The following is a 19,325-nucleotide window of genomic DNA, read 5'->3' as shown; positions in this document are numbered from 1 at the left end:
GAAATCTCTAAATATCTATCTAGAAAATTATCTGAGGTGAGAAAAGAAGATAAAACTCAAAACTTAGCAATTTGAAGTATCATTGACACTTAATATGATATGAACCAGAGAAAGATTAAAACTATCGGGAAAATAATGTTTATTAGGTAAGTTGATCATACTACCTTTGACCTTGTTTTCATGTTACAGGATTAAATTCAGAAGGATACCATTCTAAATATTAGAGATTGTGCTTGAGAAAGGAATACAATGATAAGTTATTTGGTAGTTCTTGAATTGGGCTTTGTGTTCAAACAGGCATATGTCTCATAAATGTGTGTAACTCTATAGGAAATAATAAACATCTCTCACACTATTTTAATTTTTAAAACATCCACAACTCACTTAAAAATCAACTAAATACATATATTTATTCTAATATAATGAGAGGCCAAGTTGAGGTTGTCAGGAAGCAGGGTCTAACATCTCAGGATAAAGGCAATGGGGAAAGAGGGTAGGAAGGTAGCATGTGGGAGAAAGTGTCACAAAATCTAAGCATGGGGAGTAATGTCCCCAGCCAATAAGAATTGATTCGGCTGAACTCTTGCCTTATGAATAAACCAGGGGAGGGAAACTGTAAGTAGAACCAAATTTGCAGTTGTTATGGTCTTGAATTCAGTTGGCTTAAGTATGAGCCATTGTGCAATTGATGCCAAACAGATGTAGAGGCACCTGTTCTGACCAAAGTTATTTCACTGGTTCATTTTTGTATACCTAACTCTGGTTTTCTAATATCCATTTCTTCCTCCTTCAGGATGTCCACCCAGCAGACTTTCTGTTCCAGAACTTGAGTAGTCACCCATTTATCTTTCTGTTATACTCATTCCTCTAACTTTAACTTCCTCTGCAAACTTGGGAGTTAAACTCTTCATTTCAGCCCAGACCCACTCTTTGAAACAGAAGCTCAATGCTCAAGTCTTATCTGAGGCCCATTTATCCCTAGGTTTAGAGCAGATCATTTAATACTATGTTAACAGCATATGCTCCATCCATCTCTGGGGGGAGTAGTTTCAAAAACACTGTCTTAGCAGATTCTCACTGGTTCATGTAGGTAACTGGATTTGTATAAACAAGACTTCAGCACTCATCACAGATCAGAATATACATAAATACGCTTAGTTGGAAAATGACAGTTATATTGTATAATTTCACTATTAAATGATATGCCCTAGAATTATTTAACTTCAGTTGATCTCTGGAATTCAGCAAACTAATGCCATTCAGAATTCCCCAACCTTGATTATTTCACATTCTGCTAGTATTGGATAGACACTGCTAAATTTGGTCAATAATTATCTGGGTTTCAATAGAGATTTGCATCAAAATTTCTCCATTAGAGGTTTCTTTCCAGCCATTGTTCTCCCTACTCCAAGATAAAAAAAAAAAAATTAGGTGATTTTTAGTTATTGAGAAGAGATTCAAACTTGGAATTACTAGAGTGTATTATCATCCAGGTGCTGAGCTGAAAAGAAAAATTATTTTATGATATGCTGCTACTGGTCCACATAAGCAATCTGTGATAAACTCTTTTTAAATAGCAATTTCTCTTTCATGCTAGCATTCAAGTTTTGTCTCTCTTCTCTCTGTAGAGAGGTCCACTCATTCACTCTTATATATTCCTCAGTAGCACAGGCTGCCCCCTTAAGCATCGCTTGTCTGTTACAGCATATACAAAATACTCATTTTTTCCTGTAATCACATTTTTTATAAGAAAATTTAACTTTCAAAACCTATTCACATAGAATAAAATAAGGCTCATTGATAAGGAAAATTATTTCATTGTATTAACCTTAGATTCTGTACCCATGGAAAATTGAAAGCTCTATGATTTATATATTGTCTGAAACGACTGTGGGATGATTGCTTTGTTGGATCACAATATTGTTAATGTGGAGCCTATATTAGAACCCTAGAATCCATGCAACATTTGTCATAGAAATGAGTAACATTTTTTCAAGCAGTAGAAAAAAATTTAAAAAACTTCTCATGTGGACTATTTGATTAATCCAGACTCTTGAAATGTCATTGACATGGCCCAACCAGTTTTATATATATAAATAAAAAATCATTTACTTGGCTTTATTTGAGAATATGTTTACACTGATTAATTTTTGATACATATGCTATATGCATTCAACACTAAACACATTCAAAGTCCTATATTTTAAAGGCTGAAAGTGACAGTAGACTTTGTAACTCAAAAAATAAATAAATTTAAAAAATAATAATAAAATAAAAAACTAAATGGTCTATGCACACAATTATATGTAAAATACATAATCAACAAGAACCTACTGTATAGCATAGGCAACTGTACTCAGTACTCTGTAATAACCTATATGAGAAAATAATCGGAAAAGAATAGATATATGAATAACTAAATCACTTTGCTGTACCCCTGAAACTAACACAATATTTTGAATCAACTATGTGCCAATAAAAAAAACAAATGCCTGGGGGAAAAAATAAAATAAAAGGTATAGTCTTTAAGCTTAAAATTGATTATACAAATATATTGGTCATTCTTTTCTAAGGTACTAACTACTGTGCATGGAGCATACCAGGTATATAATCTGTGGAAACATTAATGACAGTGTGTTGCATTTGTGTTGGTTTATCAGTCCTGGGTGTTCTTTAGAAGGAATGATGCTAAAGCTGAAACTCCAGTACTTTGGCCACCTCATGCGAAGAGTTGACTCATTGAAAAAGACTCTGATGCTGGGAGGGATTGGGGGCAGGAGGAAAAGGGGACGACAGAGGATGAAATGGCTGGATGGCATTACGGACTCGATGGACGTGAGTTTGAGTGAACTCCAGGAGTTGGTGATGGACAGGGAGGCCTGGCATGCTGCAATTCATGGGGTCACAAAGAGTCGGACACGACTGAGCGACTGAACTGAACTGAACTGAATCTGGACAAGTACTTTTATAATATATTAGAAAATATTAGAATTTCTCTGTGGGATTTAGGACTTGAGTATCAGACCACAGAAGTAAAAATTTACTAACAAGGTATTCTATAGGGAATACCAGAATAAAGCCATGATAGGAAAGTTAACATTCCAAACAACTGAGAAGGAGTCAAAGTAAAGTAAAAATAAATAAATAAAGGCTTATGTTTTAAAAAAGACTTTAACTAGAAATCTTATAAGGATTAAGATTACTTTACCCAGAGAAAAAAATCTAAGTTTCAAATGCACAAGGTTTATTTTTCAGTAAAAACAAAATACATTTTTTTCATGAACTCTTCTCTATCTGTGCCTACATTTTAAAAATTCTTCAATGAAAAAATACTTCTGCAGAAGTAAGACTAGATTTTTTCCAAATTATCTCTGATATTTTACTGTTAACAGCCTTCAAGGCATGGCCCACAATACATACATATCTTTTGTGGTACAAATATATTCAATATTGCCTGTGTGACTAATCAACTTCTAATAAAATCTTTTCTATCCTGTTTTTGCAATAATCAGGAAATTGCCCTAATCCAAAGTTTTAATTTAAGAATTCAAAACAGGAGAAATAAAAATATTACCAGTCATTTACTGCCTATTGAGGGTGAGCTCCTACAATTTTCCTAGAAAAACTTAGTCTTAAAAACAAAAATAAATCAGTTTAAGTGCACTTCTGTATTTCTCTGGATGATCTTACATTTAATGTTCAATGTCTATGAAAACTAAAGGAACACAGTTATTAAGGTTTTTATTTTATGTTAACCTGGATTGACACCTGGAAGTAAAATTAGACCAACTTTACTCCACTTCTTTGTATAGTTCATTGCATAGCTTGTGTGAAAAAGTGAGAGAGTCAGCCGCTCAATCGTGTCCGACACTTTGACTCCATGAATTATAGCCCACCAGGCTCCTCTGTCCATGGGACTCTCCAGGCAGAAGTACTGGATTTGGCAGCTATTCCCTTCTCCAGGGGGGTCTTCCTGACCTAGGGATGGAATCCAGGTATCCTGCATTGCAGACAGATTCTTTACCATCTTAGCCACCAGGTAAGCCTGCAGCTTGGGTAAAATATGGCAAATATTTCTTTTCAAGAACCGTAATTCAGGAGATTATCCATTCTCTAATTGAATTTCTAAAAACCATTGAAAAATTGTCCCCATACAGATATTTATATGTAAAATATATATATAGGCTTTATTAAGGGCTTCCCTAGTGGCTCAGAGGTTAAAGCGTCTGCCTCCAATGCAGGAGACCCAGGTTTGATCCCTGGGTTGGGAATATCCCCTGGCGAAGGAAACGGCAACCTACTCCAGTACTCTTGCCTGGAGAATCCCATGGACGGAGGAGCCTGGTAGGCTACAGTCCAAGGGGTCACAAAGAGTCGGACACGACTGAGTGACTTCACTTTCACTTTCTTTCACTTTATTAAGATTTCTATTTTTACTTAATATATTTATTCAATCTTCATATATGTATGGAGGATATGGTGTGTATCAGTAGACACTGAGTAGAAAAAGAGATGAAGACATAGCCCCTGCCTCCAGAACATAAAAATCCTCTACTATTACTACTACTACTACTACTACTACTAAGTCACTTTAGTTGTGTCCGACTCTGTGCGACCCCATAGATGGCAGCCCACCAGGCTCCCCCGTCCCTGGGATTCTCCAGGCAAGAACACTGGAGTGGGTTGCCATTTCCTTCTCCAATGCATGAAAGTTAAAAGTGAAAGTGAAGTCGCTCAGTCGTGTCCGATCCTCAGCAACCCCATGGACTGCAGCCTACCAGGCTCCTCCATCCATGGGATTTTCCAGGCAAGAGTACTGGAGTGAGGTGCCATTGCCTTCTCCAAAATATCCTCTAAGGTAGAGAGAAATGAGTAAACAGGCATTGGGCAATAGAGGAAATTAGCTTTAGAACTATAGAGAGCATACACTTTAGGGTAATCAGGGAAGAATTTCTGAAGAAGATGGCATTTAAATTGTGTCTGAAGGATGGAGATGCCAGTTATTTTTCAGGCAAAGAGATGGTGATGGAGGAGGGTAGAGAGAGAAATCTGGAATAAGACAGTGACATGAATAACAACACAGGGTCAAGAAGGTCATGGCACACTTAGAAGTATGGTTGCAGCACAGATTTCCAAGAAAGACTGTGTCAAGAAATGCATGAAGGACCTTAAATGTTACGCTTAGAAGTTTGTATTTTATCTTTACAGTAACAGAGAGCCACTGAAGTATTTTAAGCAGAACAGTAACAAGATTCTTTCACATCTTAATTTCATTTTAATGGCAGATAGAAGAGATTGGAGGGGTGCTAGACTGAAGTTTGGGAAAACAGACTGTTTTTTTTTACTTCCTTGAAATTGCTTATGATCACTACTCTATTGGACTCTGAATCTAGAGTCTACATAAATCTGTCTTAAGCACATATACATTTTCTTACTCTTAAATTACCTCTGGCCAACTTACAAGAATGACCTAAAACAACAATATGTTTTCAGACACTGTGAACTACAGTCTGCAATTTTAGCTTTAATTTTACCTCTAAATTTAGATCACAATGCAATTATGTTTCATTATCAGATAAGAATTGTGTCATAATGAATATAATACTAATAATTAATGGATAAAGTCTAGGCATTTGTGAATGACTTGTTTCATATAATGAATAAATTCAAAGTTAATGACTAACAAATAACATGATATCACTGTCATTCATAGTCTACTTCTTGAGTAGAGAAAAACGGTGGACTGGGGAGGAGCTCCAGCTGTCAATTTTATAATTTTGAACAACCTGAGACCTCTCTTTTTTATGTGTTATGTTAGCGGGAGTAAATTGGGTTTATAACCATGTTTGGGGGAAGTTGGAGATTAACTGAGTTTAAATATTTCAGTAATATTAACAATGGACTGAGCAGATTATTTGACAATTACACTACTGAATGAGCTTGTACCTACTGCATGCATTATTACAGAAGAGGGATTAAACAATTTTCCCAATGTCACCCAGCTAAGAAGGTGAAGAGTAGAGACGAGGTCTCAAAACCACTCAATTTGCCTCCAGAAGCCAGACTCTCAAAACTCTAAACAGAAAGAAAGCTAAATTAAACAAGCACTTACTTCAAAGAATGCTTAAAACCATAATGAATAAGTTATAGGCCTCAATCCCAGGTTGCCCTACTAGCACTGCCATGAGAGCACATATCTAACTTTAATTTAAGAAATGTTTAAAAGATGTCTCTGTGTTGGCAATTCTTACACTTACTGGGCCATTTCTTTAATTGATGGCATTTTAAAAATAAATGATCTGTGGCGGATTCATGTTGATGTATGGCAAAGCCAATACAATATTGTAAAGTAATTAGCTTCCAATTAAAATAAATAAATGTATATTTTAAAAAATAAAATAAATAAATAAAATAAATTAGGAGGTCTATGTACAGACAATTTTCTGTAGAACTCATAATTTCTGTTTTGAATAAAAAGTAAATAAGAGTCATCATTTAAAAACCTTTTTTCTTAATTGGGCCTCCAGTAAAAGTTATTGATTACTACTGATTCAAACCTATATAAATTATTCTAAATCAATGTATAATTTTGAATCTTAGAATTTTTAAGACCTTAGAAATCATATAAGACAATACTTCCATAACAAAAGTGAACCCCAGAAAAGGTAAATGAATTGTCAGGGTCACACACAAGTGACAGATTTCAACTTAGATTGAAAATAATATAGTTGGAGCTATCTAAATCAAGGGGATATTTGGAAAAATAAAAAAGAGCGAAAGACAGGAGTATAGGCCATTTGCACATAGAAATCTATAATCACTTGGTTAAAAATCTAGGCTGGGTGTGAAAAATACCAGCCATTTTTCCTCTTCTATTACAATATATAACTGTCTTATTTAACAGATATCACAGAAGTAATATCAAAATATTCATTATTTTATCACTGGAAATAAACTTGTCCTTTGATGTTTTGCTGTATTAATTTGAAGTATGTTTCTCAAGAGTACATCTACTTTAATCTCCTCTCAGTTCAGTTCAGTCGTTCAGTCATGTCCGACTCTTTGCGACCCCATGCATCACAGCATGCCAGGCCTCCCCATCCATCACCAACTCCCGGAGTTCACTCAGATTCATGTCCATCGAGTCAGTGATGCCATCAAGCCATCTCATCCTCTGTCGTCCCCTTCTCCTGCCCCCAATCCCTCCCAGCATCAGAATCTTTTCCAATCTCCTCTTGTGATTTATTATTCAAAGGATATAGAGAATTAAGAACTAGGGTTTTAAAACATATATTATTTGCAGAAGCACTTTTTGAATTCCATTAATAAGAGGAAGATATTGTTCAATTTCAAAAATATCATTAATATGAAAATTATAGATTTTTAATAATTTCATTATTAAATTAGAGGTCACCAGAAAATCATAATAAATAGAAGCATCCTACAGTACTCACAAAAGTAAAGTAGTGGAGCTCCCTCTATTGAATTATTGTTGAGAAAATGCATCTTGTATTTAAAATCATAATTTTATCTTCAAAACAACTCTATTATAATATTGTAAAACTTTTCCCTTTTTAAATTCTAATACTTTTCAAATTATAGATGCACATATGCAATATCAATTTCTAAGAATAATATTATAAATTGCTTATTTCTTTATAATTTTACAAAGTGTTATTTATCTTTAACGATTTTTGTTTGCAGGAAATTACATTTTAAGGCTGCAATTTTCAATTTGTGTTTTTCTTTTGTTTTCCTTGAGTTCATAAAACTGAAAAGTTACTTGACAGATATTGGGACTATGATACATCCTAATAAGAATATGAATTCCAATTTTGTTATGGAAACTCAAAAATGTACTTTAATGGAACTAAATATATCTTCCAACCAGTAAAGTGAGGTATTTCACAAATTTTTCTGTTACAAATAAACTGACATTATAATATTATGAATACTGAAAAATGTGATTCATAATGATTATTATTGGTTGAGAGTTCACTTCGTGCCAGGCACTGAGTCATGCACTATGCCCTCATTACCTTCTTGAATATTCACATCAAATGGGCTTGATAGTATCATAATCCTCTTTTTACAAATGAGAAGATAAAGGCAAGAGACAGTAATCACACTATTGTTCTGATCCACAGCCCAAGTTCTTGAGCTCTTGTGCAATGGAATATATGCTATGTATTGATATTCTGTAAAGTTTGTAAGCAGTGACAGTCTACAAAAATTAAGCAATTATTTTTTAATACCACTGAGGTATAGCCACAGTGTATACACACACACACACACACACACACACACACACACAAAATCACTACTCAGGTAATTCAAATCCTTTTTAGCTCAATATTGAAGATCATTTCTAGAAAATGATAACCTCCAAACCATACCTGGAAACTCTACTCTTTTTACTTTGTAATCATTTATTTTAAAAAGAAGACATACTTCTTATCAGCAAAGAGAAAAACAGCTGAGTTGATGCAAGTTTGTTTTAATAAATATATATATTTGCTATTCCAGTATGATAAGAAAAGCCGTTTTATCATATACTAATCAGTCATTTCTAAAGGAAATTTTCTATTTGAGAATTAGATTATGATACACTGGGGTTGGGCTTCATAGAGGATTAATCCAACAGGGTAAATCCAAATATATATTACATTTTTTCTCTTAGATCTGATATCAAAAGCATTATTCATTATTCATATTTTGCTCATCTATGCAAAAATATAAAACCTATGCCTTATGACCAACATAAACATTTTTCTTAGAAACTGGCATACCTATCACCAGGTAGAGATAAATGCCTATAAAATGAAGGCCACAAGTTTGAATATTTAAAAGTAAATGCTAGGCAGAAATTGCTTTATTCATAAAATTATAGTATGTACATACAGTAAGTCCATTATGAGCATTTGTTGCCTTTTAAAAATATATCTTCAGCATATACTTGTTGGAAACTTCATGTATATATTTTATGGTTTCTCCACATAAAAGTAATTATAAAATTATACTTTACTCATTTCCACAGTTGGGCCAAAAATTATAGGGTGAAACATACGTAATTGCACTGATATTTTTAATCAACTTATGGAAGATGGTATTTTTATCAGCTCAAAACCAATTTTGACAATCCTGTTAAAACAACTTAGAAGAACTTTTCAAAATATGGTTTACTTACAATGAGGGCTGTTTAGTAAAACTTATTAAACAGGGTTTAGAAAATGGCGTTAGTGAGACCACCCACAAATGTATATTGCATCCACAATGAACTAACATGATTACTTGGAAGCCACTTGTGTGATGAAAAGCATTATCAACTACTCTTAAGGTTCACATCTTGCTCCCTCTTAATCCACTGTTTCAGTTAATCTCATCCCACAGAGTATGAAGCTTCTAAAATGGAAAAAAATATGGCTTATGATTATATGGTTTATGTTCTAAAAGTTACCTATCTTATGTGGAAATAGCAATGATAATAATTCATAAAAAATGCACTTCTTTCCTGCATTTGTGGCTCCATGGTCATGACTGAGCATGCACACACCCTCCGGTATAATGGGGCTTCCCAGGTGGCTCAGTGGTAAAGAATCAACCTGCCAATGCAGGAGACGTGGGTTCGGTCACTGGGTGGGGAAGATCTTCTGGAGGAGGAAATGGCAACCCACTCCAGGATTCTTGCCGGGGAAATCCCATGGACAGAGCAGCCTGGCAAGCTACATTTCATGGGGTCGTTAAAAGAGTTAGACAGAACTTAACAACTAAACAACAACTCCTGTGTATTCAAGTTAGACATCAAACTGTCTATAGTTTTCCCTTACATAAAGATGTGTGCCAATTATTCCTATAATTCTCACTTTTCCCACAAGCTCTAAATAAATAAGAATCAACATATTATCCTGGTTTTCTAAAAGTTATAGTAGAGAAGTATGGGTACGGTGCATCCGCGTAGACCTTTGTTGTGATTAAAGATATGTCCCTGTGTGCTAAGTCATGTCCAACTCTTCACAACACTATGGACTACAGCCCTCTAGGCTCCTGTGTCCATGGGATTCTCCAGACAAGAATATTGGAGTGAGTTGCCATGTCCTCCTCCAGGGGATCTTCCAATCCCAGGCATGAAACCCAAGTCTTCTGAGGCTCCTGAACTGGCAGGCAGATTCTTTACTGCTGAGCTGCTGAGGAAACTTCTCGAAGATACATATTTCATTTTTAAATAGAGACATAATTGACATATATTTGTTTTAGGTGTACAACATAATGATTTTATAGATGCATATATTGCAAAAACCATCCAGCACAATAAGTTTAGTTAACCATCATCTCCAAACACGGTTACAATTATTTTCTGTGATGAAAACTTTTAAGATCTACTTCCTCGGCAACTTTTAAGTATACAATTCAATATATATTATTTGAACTGTAATTATTAATAGAATCTCTTTCTAAATGTAAAATACATATACTCTTTGACTTAGCAATTTCACTTCTATGATATGTTGCTGCCAACATAATTGATCTTATGAACGAGAACCAGTATTAAAATGTCTACTACCACACTGTTTGTAATAAAGATTAGGAAAAAATCTACATTTCCAAGAACTGGGGAAATGGTTAATTGTGGTATGCACAATAAACTCCAATATACCATGTGAAAAAATGAGGTAGAGATGTGCTGATATTAGATATTCTTTTATTCTCCAAAATGTGCTTCTAAATGAAAAAGGAAAAGTACAAAATGGTATGTAGAGTATGTTCCCCCTAGGTATTTTTAAAGTGGAGAAAGTACGCACGCAAATATGTATTAGTATACAAGAATTTGAATAAAGTCAAAGAGATCCTCTGCTGAACCTCACAACTGGTAAGTAAATTAGGGAAATTACAAAAAAGAATTTGAACAACATCAAGGAATTCCTGCTTACCTCCAGGAGTGAGAACCATATTCCTTCTCCTTAGTGTATTCACTTATCTCATTCCTTCAGTTCATATCATCTGCTTAATTATCTCTCAACTTTAGATATCACTTCCTGAAAGAACCTTTCTGATTTGTTTTCCTAACCTCCAGACCAAATTTGGCCACACTAATGTAAAATATTCTTTATGCATCCTTGTACTACTTAGCGAAAGTTCTATCCAATAATTATATAATTAGTTGACTTATGTCTGTTTCCCAGAGAGAACATAATTTCTTGACATGAAAGACTTGGCTATTTAGTAGCTAGTTTATTACTGTATCCCGAGCACCAAGCTCAATGCTTTGCACATACTGAACACAATTTGAATGCTGGCACCCCTCTCCAGTACTCTTGCCTGGAAAATCCCATAGACGGAGGAGCCTGGAGGGCTGCAGTCCATGGGGTCGCTGAGGGTCGGACACGACTGAGCAACTTCACTTTCACTTTTCACTTTCATGCATTGGAGAAGGAAATGGCAACCCACTCCAGTACTCTTGCCTGGAGAATCCCAGGGACGGGGGAGCCTGGTGGGCTGCCGTCTATGGGATCGCACAGAGTCAGAATGACTGAAGTGATTTAGCAATATATATGTTGAATGGTTAATTGACAAGAGTTTTAATTAATTTTGGCTTGGTTATATGATCTTAGGCAAGTAGCTAAGTACTTTTAAGGTTCTTCATAGCTCTAAAACCTTGAACCTATGGGTCTAAACATACATCAAACTAAAACCATTGTTGTCCCAAAAATGGTGTTTAAGTTTCTTTTGAATTTTACTTCTCTTTACCTGTATCTTCCTCTATCTTAGCTGTTAAATAGAAGAACTGAACAAGACAGAAGTCTAAGACACCTCAGTTTCCCAGTAACCTCTCTTCTATCACATTTTAGCTTCTGATCATGAATTGTATGCCTTTAACTCTTCAGTCTCTCTCTCCACATACACATACACAGATTAAACTTGGCATAATTTTATTCCAGGGGAAAATTAAGTTTGAACAGTGGGCAACAGTATTCTTATTGGACACTGCTCTACAATATATGAGCCCCTATAATATTTTATGCCTAATCTGGAAAAGAAGGGTGTAAACTGTGGATATGGAGTTAAGGATCTGTAGGAAGGATCCCTGCTACTGCCACACCCCTCACTACTATTGTGAGAGGCAGACTCATTGCAAAAATAATACTAACCCTCTCTCCTGGTCTTTATCAACCTCTTTATCAAAGTGATTTTTAGCTCCTTCCATTCAATAAACGGAGATGATTTCCCCATCCCTGAATTTGAGCTGGGCTTGAAATTTGTCTTTACAAATAGAATGTAGCAGAATGGTTTTCCAGAAGACTTGCAACTTCTGCCTTCCCTCAGAATCTGGCTTCCATCAAGAGAACTAGCCTATGGAAGCTAATCAGAAAATGAAAGACTATGGAAAATAATTAATTTTTCTTGAACAACAACCAGTTAAATCCCAAACACAAAGCTACATAGGGTGACCCACAGCAGACTACAGTAAAATGATATGGAACTAAAACCAGAAAAGCACTCAAATGTTTAGTCTAAATCGCCAAACTGAAAAACAATGAACTACATAAGACAGTTGCTGTTTTAAACCATTATATTATAGAGTACTTTATTATGTGACATAGTGAACTGACACACTGTGGTTCAAAATTTTAATAAGAGTAGCAAGACTTCTTTTCGTTTTCGGCTTGATTTGGAGCTAGGTAAATTTTATACCCAGAAACCTCTCAACTGTTAAGGAAAGTACATATGAATATGCTGATAAGAGTTTTAGCCACAGTGTCCAAGGCCCTCTCCCTTCAATCTATCCTATTAATAAGGACAAATCTATGGCACCCTTTAACTGTGTGCTTAGATAATACTCTCTCATGTTTCCTACCTCCATTTGCTTTTGGAGTTTTCTGAATATCTGAGACCCTCAGAGACAGATGAACGAAACAATCTGTGAGTGACCAATTAGGAATAGTCAGTCTTGACACTGACTGTCCTGGCCATGTTGTTGGCTGTTGCAAGTCAGGTCACCATATCTGATACAACTGTAGCTCACATATACAAAAAGACTTGAAACCCTCCTTCAATTGTATAGATATCCTTGGTAATTTATTTTTAGATCGAAATTGACAGTGGAGCTACTGAGAAACTTTACAGAAGAAAAGAATGAGAATTGTGCAGCTGGCTAAGAAAGGATTTCAGAATCAAATTGAAATAGGCCTTCCCTAGATAACTCCACGGCTAAGTATAGCTTTCAGGTGAATTTCAAACACCACTACTCTCTTAGCATCTCAGGTCGATTTGATTTCCACTCCAATCCATGGAATCCTTAATGTTTCACACATACTACAATATTCTGGGGTTCCAGCCATAACCTTGTGTCTCTGTCGAACTTGACATTAAAGAAACATATAACCCCTTATTGATACTTCACTGTAGCTGATACTTAAATTAAAAAGGTTAGAAATAAGCAGTGTGTCAGGATGAGGAATGCCTTAACTGTACTATTCTAACAAGTATTCTAAGACGGACACATAGACAGTCAAGTCATTAATAATTATTGTGACCATATAATTTGCCATCCAAACTGCACTCATGAGAGTGAAAGGGTACCATTAATAATTGAATAAACCAGGCATAATCCAGGAGTGTCTTGGATCTACCATGATGTATGGGTCATGGAGTGACAGAGAACAGAGTTTTAGGGAGTAAAAATGCAGGGAAGCAAGCCAGAGAAACTGGACAGCTGTCTAATTTCTGATTAGACTTTTCTCCCACAATTTCATTTCATTATATTGCAATACTATGAATTCTTAGAAGGTCAGACATAGTCATGTTCATTGAAGTACCTCAACTCAAAGTTGAATTATGTAATCCTTTGATTAGAAATTTTTGGATTTTGCACAACTCTGATTGCCCCTTGAATAGAATGGATAATTGGGAACTGACTGGATAAATAAAAGAGGAAGCACTAAAAGCTAATTTCATTCTTGGAACATACACTACAATAATGGGATCTGATAATAGGTTACCATTAAACAATTACTGAATACTACAGCACATTTGGAACTAGTCCTAGCTGAAATATATATGGTATTCTGTCTAATACGTTCGGGGGAGAGAACATAAATTTTCTTATCTAAATAGAGAAATCAGCTGGATGAAAATATCAGTAACTACAAATATATGATCATATTTTGTACACTATAGGGATACTTGTAATAACTGTAGGATTTAACCTTATCAAAAGCCAATAATATCCTTTTTTTAGATATATTTTAGTCTTGACTTTGTTCTCCACAGGAAAAAGAAACTTCTGCCCTAATAAAAATGTAATGAGAAATATAAATGGACATTTTTCTGGTCTTTTTCAATCTGTATTGAAAATAAAAAGGAGCTGATATCCAAAAGTAATAATCAAATAAACATTAATTTATCACTTACCACTTCCAAGAAAATTTTCTTTAGTATTCCAATAAGTTAGCTGAATTCTTAATATGCTATATAAAATCATGTGTGAGAAATAAAATGGACCTTTGTGAAAATCTAACAAGAATAAAATTAACAATTTGAAGGAAATTAAAGTTTCTGTGTATACACACAGGCACAGAGTTACTCTTTTATCATAGCTGCACCTATGTTGCTTTCTTGTATATTTGAGATACACATTGCATGTGTCTACTTGACTGAATTGTTCCAGAGAGCTAGAACTCTTTGATGACGCTTTATGTGAAATAGATGACTAGAACAAAAAGAGGTGTGTTTAGGAATATAAAACAAGGTGATTATAAATCATTTAAAATACTATATGACAAAAAGCTGCTATCTTACACTAAGTAATGCTGACAACTTAGTGCTTGGTTTTACAAAGGCCTGTATTTAGTGTCATGAAAACTTGCGGGTAAAAAGGGGAAAAAAAGAAAACATTTTTGCCTGCTTTTAATAAAAAGGTCAAAGTGATAAGTGGAATAAATTTAAAAGTGTTACCCTATTAAGTATATAATAAAAGTCTTAATATAGCATGTTTTACTTGAAAAATTCAAAATGCTGAGCAAGGGTTACTAATCTCACCAAAATCAGAATGATGCGCTACACAGGGAGATAATTTTACAGATGGGAAATAAAAAGAAGTAGAAAAATAACTTCCTCAAGGTTACAAAATTCTTATGCAGCATAGCTACAAACTGGACACATGAGTACTAATACCAATATAAAGAATTTTTTGTTAACTTTTAGGAGTCTAAAAGTAGGGTTTTGTTGATTTTTTTTCTTTTTAATAAGTCAACAATAGAGAAGCATTTCTTCTAAATTTCTATTTTTAAAGACAAGCTAGTTTAGATTTTCTAAATAGTCAGAAAAAGTTTAGAATCTAGTCATAAAAATATTTTGGATTTCTACAGATTTCAAAATGACACAAAAGCATTATTTTATATTCTATTTCCTTCTGTATTGTACATACAACCATGAAGCAAATCAAGTTTGTTTAGGATCATTTTTAATGTGTATATATAAGACTTTGAACATATTAGCATAAACCATGACTTACATTTTATTCTAGGAACTATATATGAAGATTAAATACAGCCAGTCTTCCAGAAGGGATGGGCTGCAAAAGGGTTTTTCTGTTTCTCTGTTTTTTTGTTTGTTTGTTTGTTTTTTAATGACCTAAAGCCTTTTCTGACTGTTGGGATCCCTTTTACCAGGAGAATGGGAGACTAATTCTATTATATATTTTTTAATGGTCTGATTCAGGCCCAGAGGAATAAGCACAAGATATGAGTTTATAAAGAAGGAAAAAAGATGGAAAACTAGCAACTGGGAGCCACTCACATTTTTCTAGTAATAGAATTTATAGGAATTGTGTCTGTCCAGACTGTCTGAAAGCATTAGAAAAATACAATTGGAAAATGACTCTGCCTTACCTAAATGGGCTTTTTACCTTAGGTCATTAGAAACAGAATTTTGAGCTGGCAGAGCTCTCAGCAGAGTCTCAGTCCACCCTTTTCCTTATATATGCAGATACTGAAGCCCAAGATGGTGAAATGACTTGCTCAAGTGCCTGAAGGTAAATGGTCCTGAAACAAACCTAGGAAAGCAGTTTACTTTAAATAGTGCCCCATTAAATTATCAATTGCTATTGTATTAAATCATCAAGGAAACAGCAATATTACTGGCTTCTAAGCAGTTTGCAGTTTTGAAATTATAGATTTTAATAGTCCCACATCAGGTAGTCTGAAAGGACATTATTTGGTGTTTTTCCCAAGGCCTGTTGAGATAAACAGATGCATTCCGAACATAATATTTCACTGGGGGGCGGGGGAGGGGGAGCTTCAAGGGTGCTTATGTTTTGGAATGAACCTTATGTCAGTGAGCAATTCAGAAACGTTGCAGAGAGGAGTGCACAAAGATGACCCAAGAGAAGGCATAGTTAATTACAGGACCCCACCTTCCTGTAAATAACCAAGGAAAGCCTTTTTAAAAGCAATACAAAATGTCACCACAGGCTGACGCTCTTTCTACAAGAATAATGAGATTCTTGCTCCCTCAGATGCTGAGCACATACTTCATCGCCTTTATCGCCGAATTCATTTTCCGAGGTTCATAGATAATTCTCCTCCTCCCTTCAAAATAGACTACATACCATGCCTACAACATATTGATTTCAATGCTATATAGTGACTATAGACGGAAAGACCTGCAGGGGCAGTTTCACAAACTCTAGGTCTGAACACACTGTCAAATCGGCTCCGGAAATGAAAGGCTGCACGCGGGGCAGTCAGTTAGTCCCTTTGAATAAGCCAGCTATTGGCACTGCATCCCCACCGGGCTCGGCTGTGCTGAGGGATCCGAAGGAGGTGCACTTGCAGTCCAAGACTTGAGTCCAGAGTCTGGACATGGCGGTTTTAGTGTCATAATCCTTTCTTTCAAAACACACATGCCATACGGAGAATCTGGAGCATACGTCAGCCGGGTAAATTCAAGGAAAGCGCAGATCTGAGGGTCCGAGCCTTCCGACCCGCAGATCAGTCGCGGGTAGGCAGCGGTAAGGGAGCCCTCCCGGGCTGGCTGGAAGCACGCAGTTGGTTGTCGGAGAGAAACGCGAGCTTGCTGCGCCAAAAGAGTCGCCCCAAGATCCGAAAGAGGAACCTCTCCCTTTTTAGCAGTTACAAGTGCGGAAAAACCTGTCCTCCGAGATGGCCCAACTGAAAATAAATTCCAGCACTGAAAAGGAAACTGGGCTTGTGCGTGTGGTCCGGGGGTGGGGGGTGTAGGTGAGTCTTAAACTCTTAAGGTGGCGAGGGGGTTAAAGCCAACTGTAGGCTTGTGGATCTTTGCATTTTACAAATTACAGCACCCTCGCGCTCCCTGCTCTCCCCTCGGCTTCTGAGTGAGTGCCCTTCCTTCCCACACCGGACACTGGGATCTGGAAAAAGTGAGATCTGTACAGTGCCTGACCCAAGGGGCTCTCCCCTTCCTCCTTCTCAGGTGTTTTCGCCCCACCCCACCAGCTTTCAATCCGGTTCAACTCTCGCTTCACACTCCCAGCCCCAGAGCCGGCGATCTGTCACAGACCCCTCTTTCTCTCGCCTCAGAACAGCAGGTGAGCTCATTACCTCAACTAGAAATGTAACTTTAAAAGAGACCAGATCTGGGGAGGGCACCCACCTCCCGCGTACCACCTCCACTTAACACACACAGCGGTGGTAGTTCACCAACACCAGGGATCTTCAGGCTCTAACCCCCAGCCTCACTCTCCCCTCCTTTCCTGGGAGAGATCCAGAGGCTTTCAAACCTCTGCTTTGACCTGAGCTTGCCAACAACTAAAGGTATGTGCAGAAATAAAAGATGAGAAAAGCAAGTGAGTTTTCCTTTGATAAAAACTAAAGCAAGGAGCAAGAGGACAAACAGAAGCCGGAATAACAGGAAGTAGGAGTTTTATCTTCAACTGTCTAGGAGGGGCTACAGATCAAAACTTCAAAGGGAGAAAAGAATGTCCCCCCAAATCCTCAAGTCAAAGGAAAAAAATAACTGGCTGCCCTGTCAAGCGACTGCGAGCACGCGGAACGCCCTGTGAGGATCAACTCCTGTCAGCCACCCAGCGGGTCTCGAGGATGACAGCACCAGGGGACGTCCCTAAGGGCGAGGAAAGGGATTCCCAGGCGACATATATTAGTTGTTGGGTTTTTTTTTTTTTTTTTTCCTTGTGAGTCTCAATACAGAACTGAAAACTGAGGTCGGATCACGGGTCCTGACCAATCCTCAGCCGCCTCACTAAGGACGCACAGACCTGGCTGCGGATTCCAGTCCAGGCTGCGTCCTTTGCCCGCCGTCACCCCCACCCTCACAACCCACCCAGACAATGGAGGAAGGGGCTTCCAAGCCGCGGCCGGAGCTTTTCAGCGGTTCCAAAGAGGAAACCCCTCCCTTCCTTTCTTCACCTCTCACCCAGGGGAAGTTACCAGGGGAATTATCACGAAAAAGTGCGAGTTATTGCCTCTGAGAGCTAAGCGAAAGGAAAACTGCCCAGAGCGCAGTGACGTGGACTTTGATACCCGAGGGGTTGTCTGAGGGCGAGAGCCCGCCACCCAGGCGGGAGCCGCATGGGGGAAGGGGAGAGGACCAGACGAATCCTGCCTGCGGGCCCCCTGAAGCCCCGACCCTGGCCGCACCCAAACTTCCTGGAGATTTATCCAGTGCCCCCAGTCGCTGCCCCAACTTGAGCCAACCGACCGAACTCAAACGTGCGGCACAGGTGAGGGAACCTAGGGCCAGCTCTGTGCGCGCACCACCGGTCCCTTACCTCCCCCATCCGCCTGGGCGCGCCGCCCACGGGGGTGGAGGGCGCGAGGCCCGGGCCCGGGACCTAGGAAGCTGCCCCCCCGGTCCAGGCCGCCCTGGGGCTGCTCCGAGGCCCCTGTTCTTACCTGGCCTAAGAACAGCAGCGGAGATCAAGAGGCAGAAGACCAGACGGCAGGAGGGGGCCGCCTTCGGAGCCATATTCCTCCTCCTCGGGGACCACCGACAGAGTCCGCGCCGCAGGAGGGGGCGTCGTCCCCGGCCCCGCGCGGTCGCGCTCCGGACGCTGGGGGCAGAGGCTTCTCTCTGACACACTGCCCTCTGGGCTTGTGGCGCTGCACCTTCCCGTCTCCGCCGCCCGCAACTTTCCACCACGCAGTGGCCCAACTCCTCCCGCCTCCCCTACGACACCCGCCCTCGGCCCCTTTGGCTGCTCCTCCCGGCGCCGGCGACCCTCTCTTCCCGGGAGACACTTGAGTAATTCGGAAAGGTATACGTGGTTCTTTTTAGCGGGTCCGTTGTTTTCTTTCTCTTGGAATAATAATGGTAGTGGCAGTGTGCAT

At 37.9% G+C, this 19,325-nt stretch overlaps 1 protein-coding gene and 1 non-coding gene across 2 annotated transcripts in view; one reads left to right on the top strand and one right to left on the bottom strand.

Annotated features, from left to right (window-relative positions):
• LOC138090614 (CD166 antigen-like) overlaps positions 1 to 18,963 on the bottom strand; it is a 163,219-nt gene extending 144,256 nt beyond the window's left edge. Inside the window, exon 1 of the mRNA XM_068986336.1 lies at positions 18,891 to 18,963. Coding sequence (XP_068842437.1) covers positions 18,891 to 18,963 — 73 coding nt within the window. The remainder of the gene's footprint in view (positions 1 to 18,890) is intronic.
• TRNAW-CCA (transfer RNA tryptophan (anticodon CCA)) lies at positions 4,200 to 4,271 on the top strand. The gene has a single exon. It is a non-coding gene; the product is annotated as a tRNA-Trp (tRNA).
• Positions 18,964 to 19,325: the final 362 nt, after the last annotated feature.

Source organism: Capricornis sumatraensis, chromosome 1, assembly GCF_032405125.1.
Source record: "Capricornis sumatraensis isolate serow.1 chromosome 1, serow.2, whole genome shotgun sequence".
Taxonomy (NCBI): domain Eukaryota; kingdom Metazoa; phylum Chordata; class Mammalia; order Artiodactyla; family Bovidae; genus Capricornis; species Capricornis sumatraensis.
This window is presented reverse-complemented; position numbering and strand designations above follow the sequence as displayed.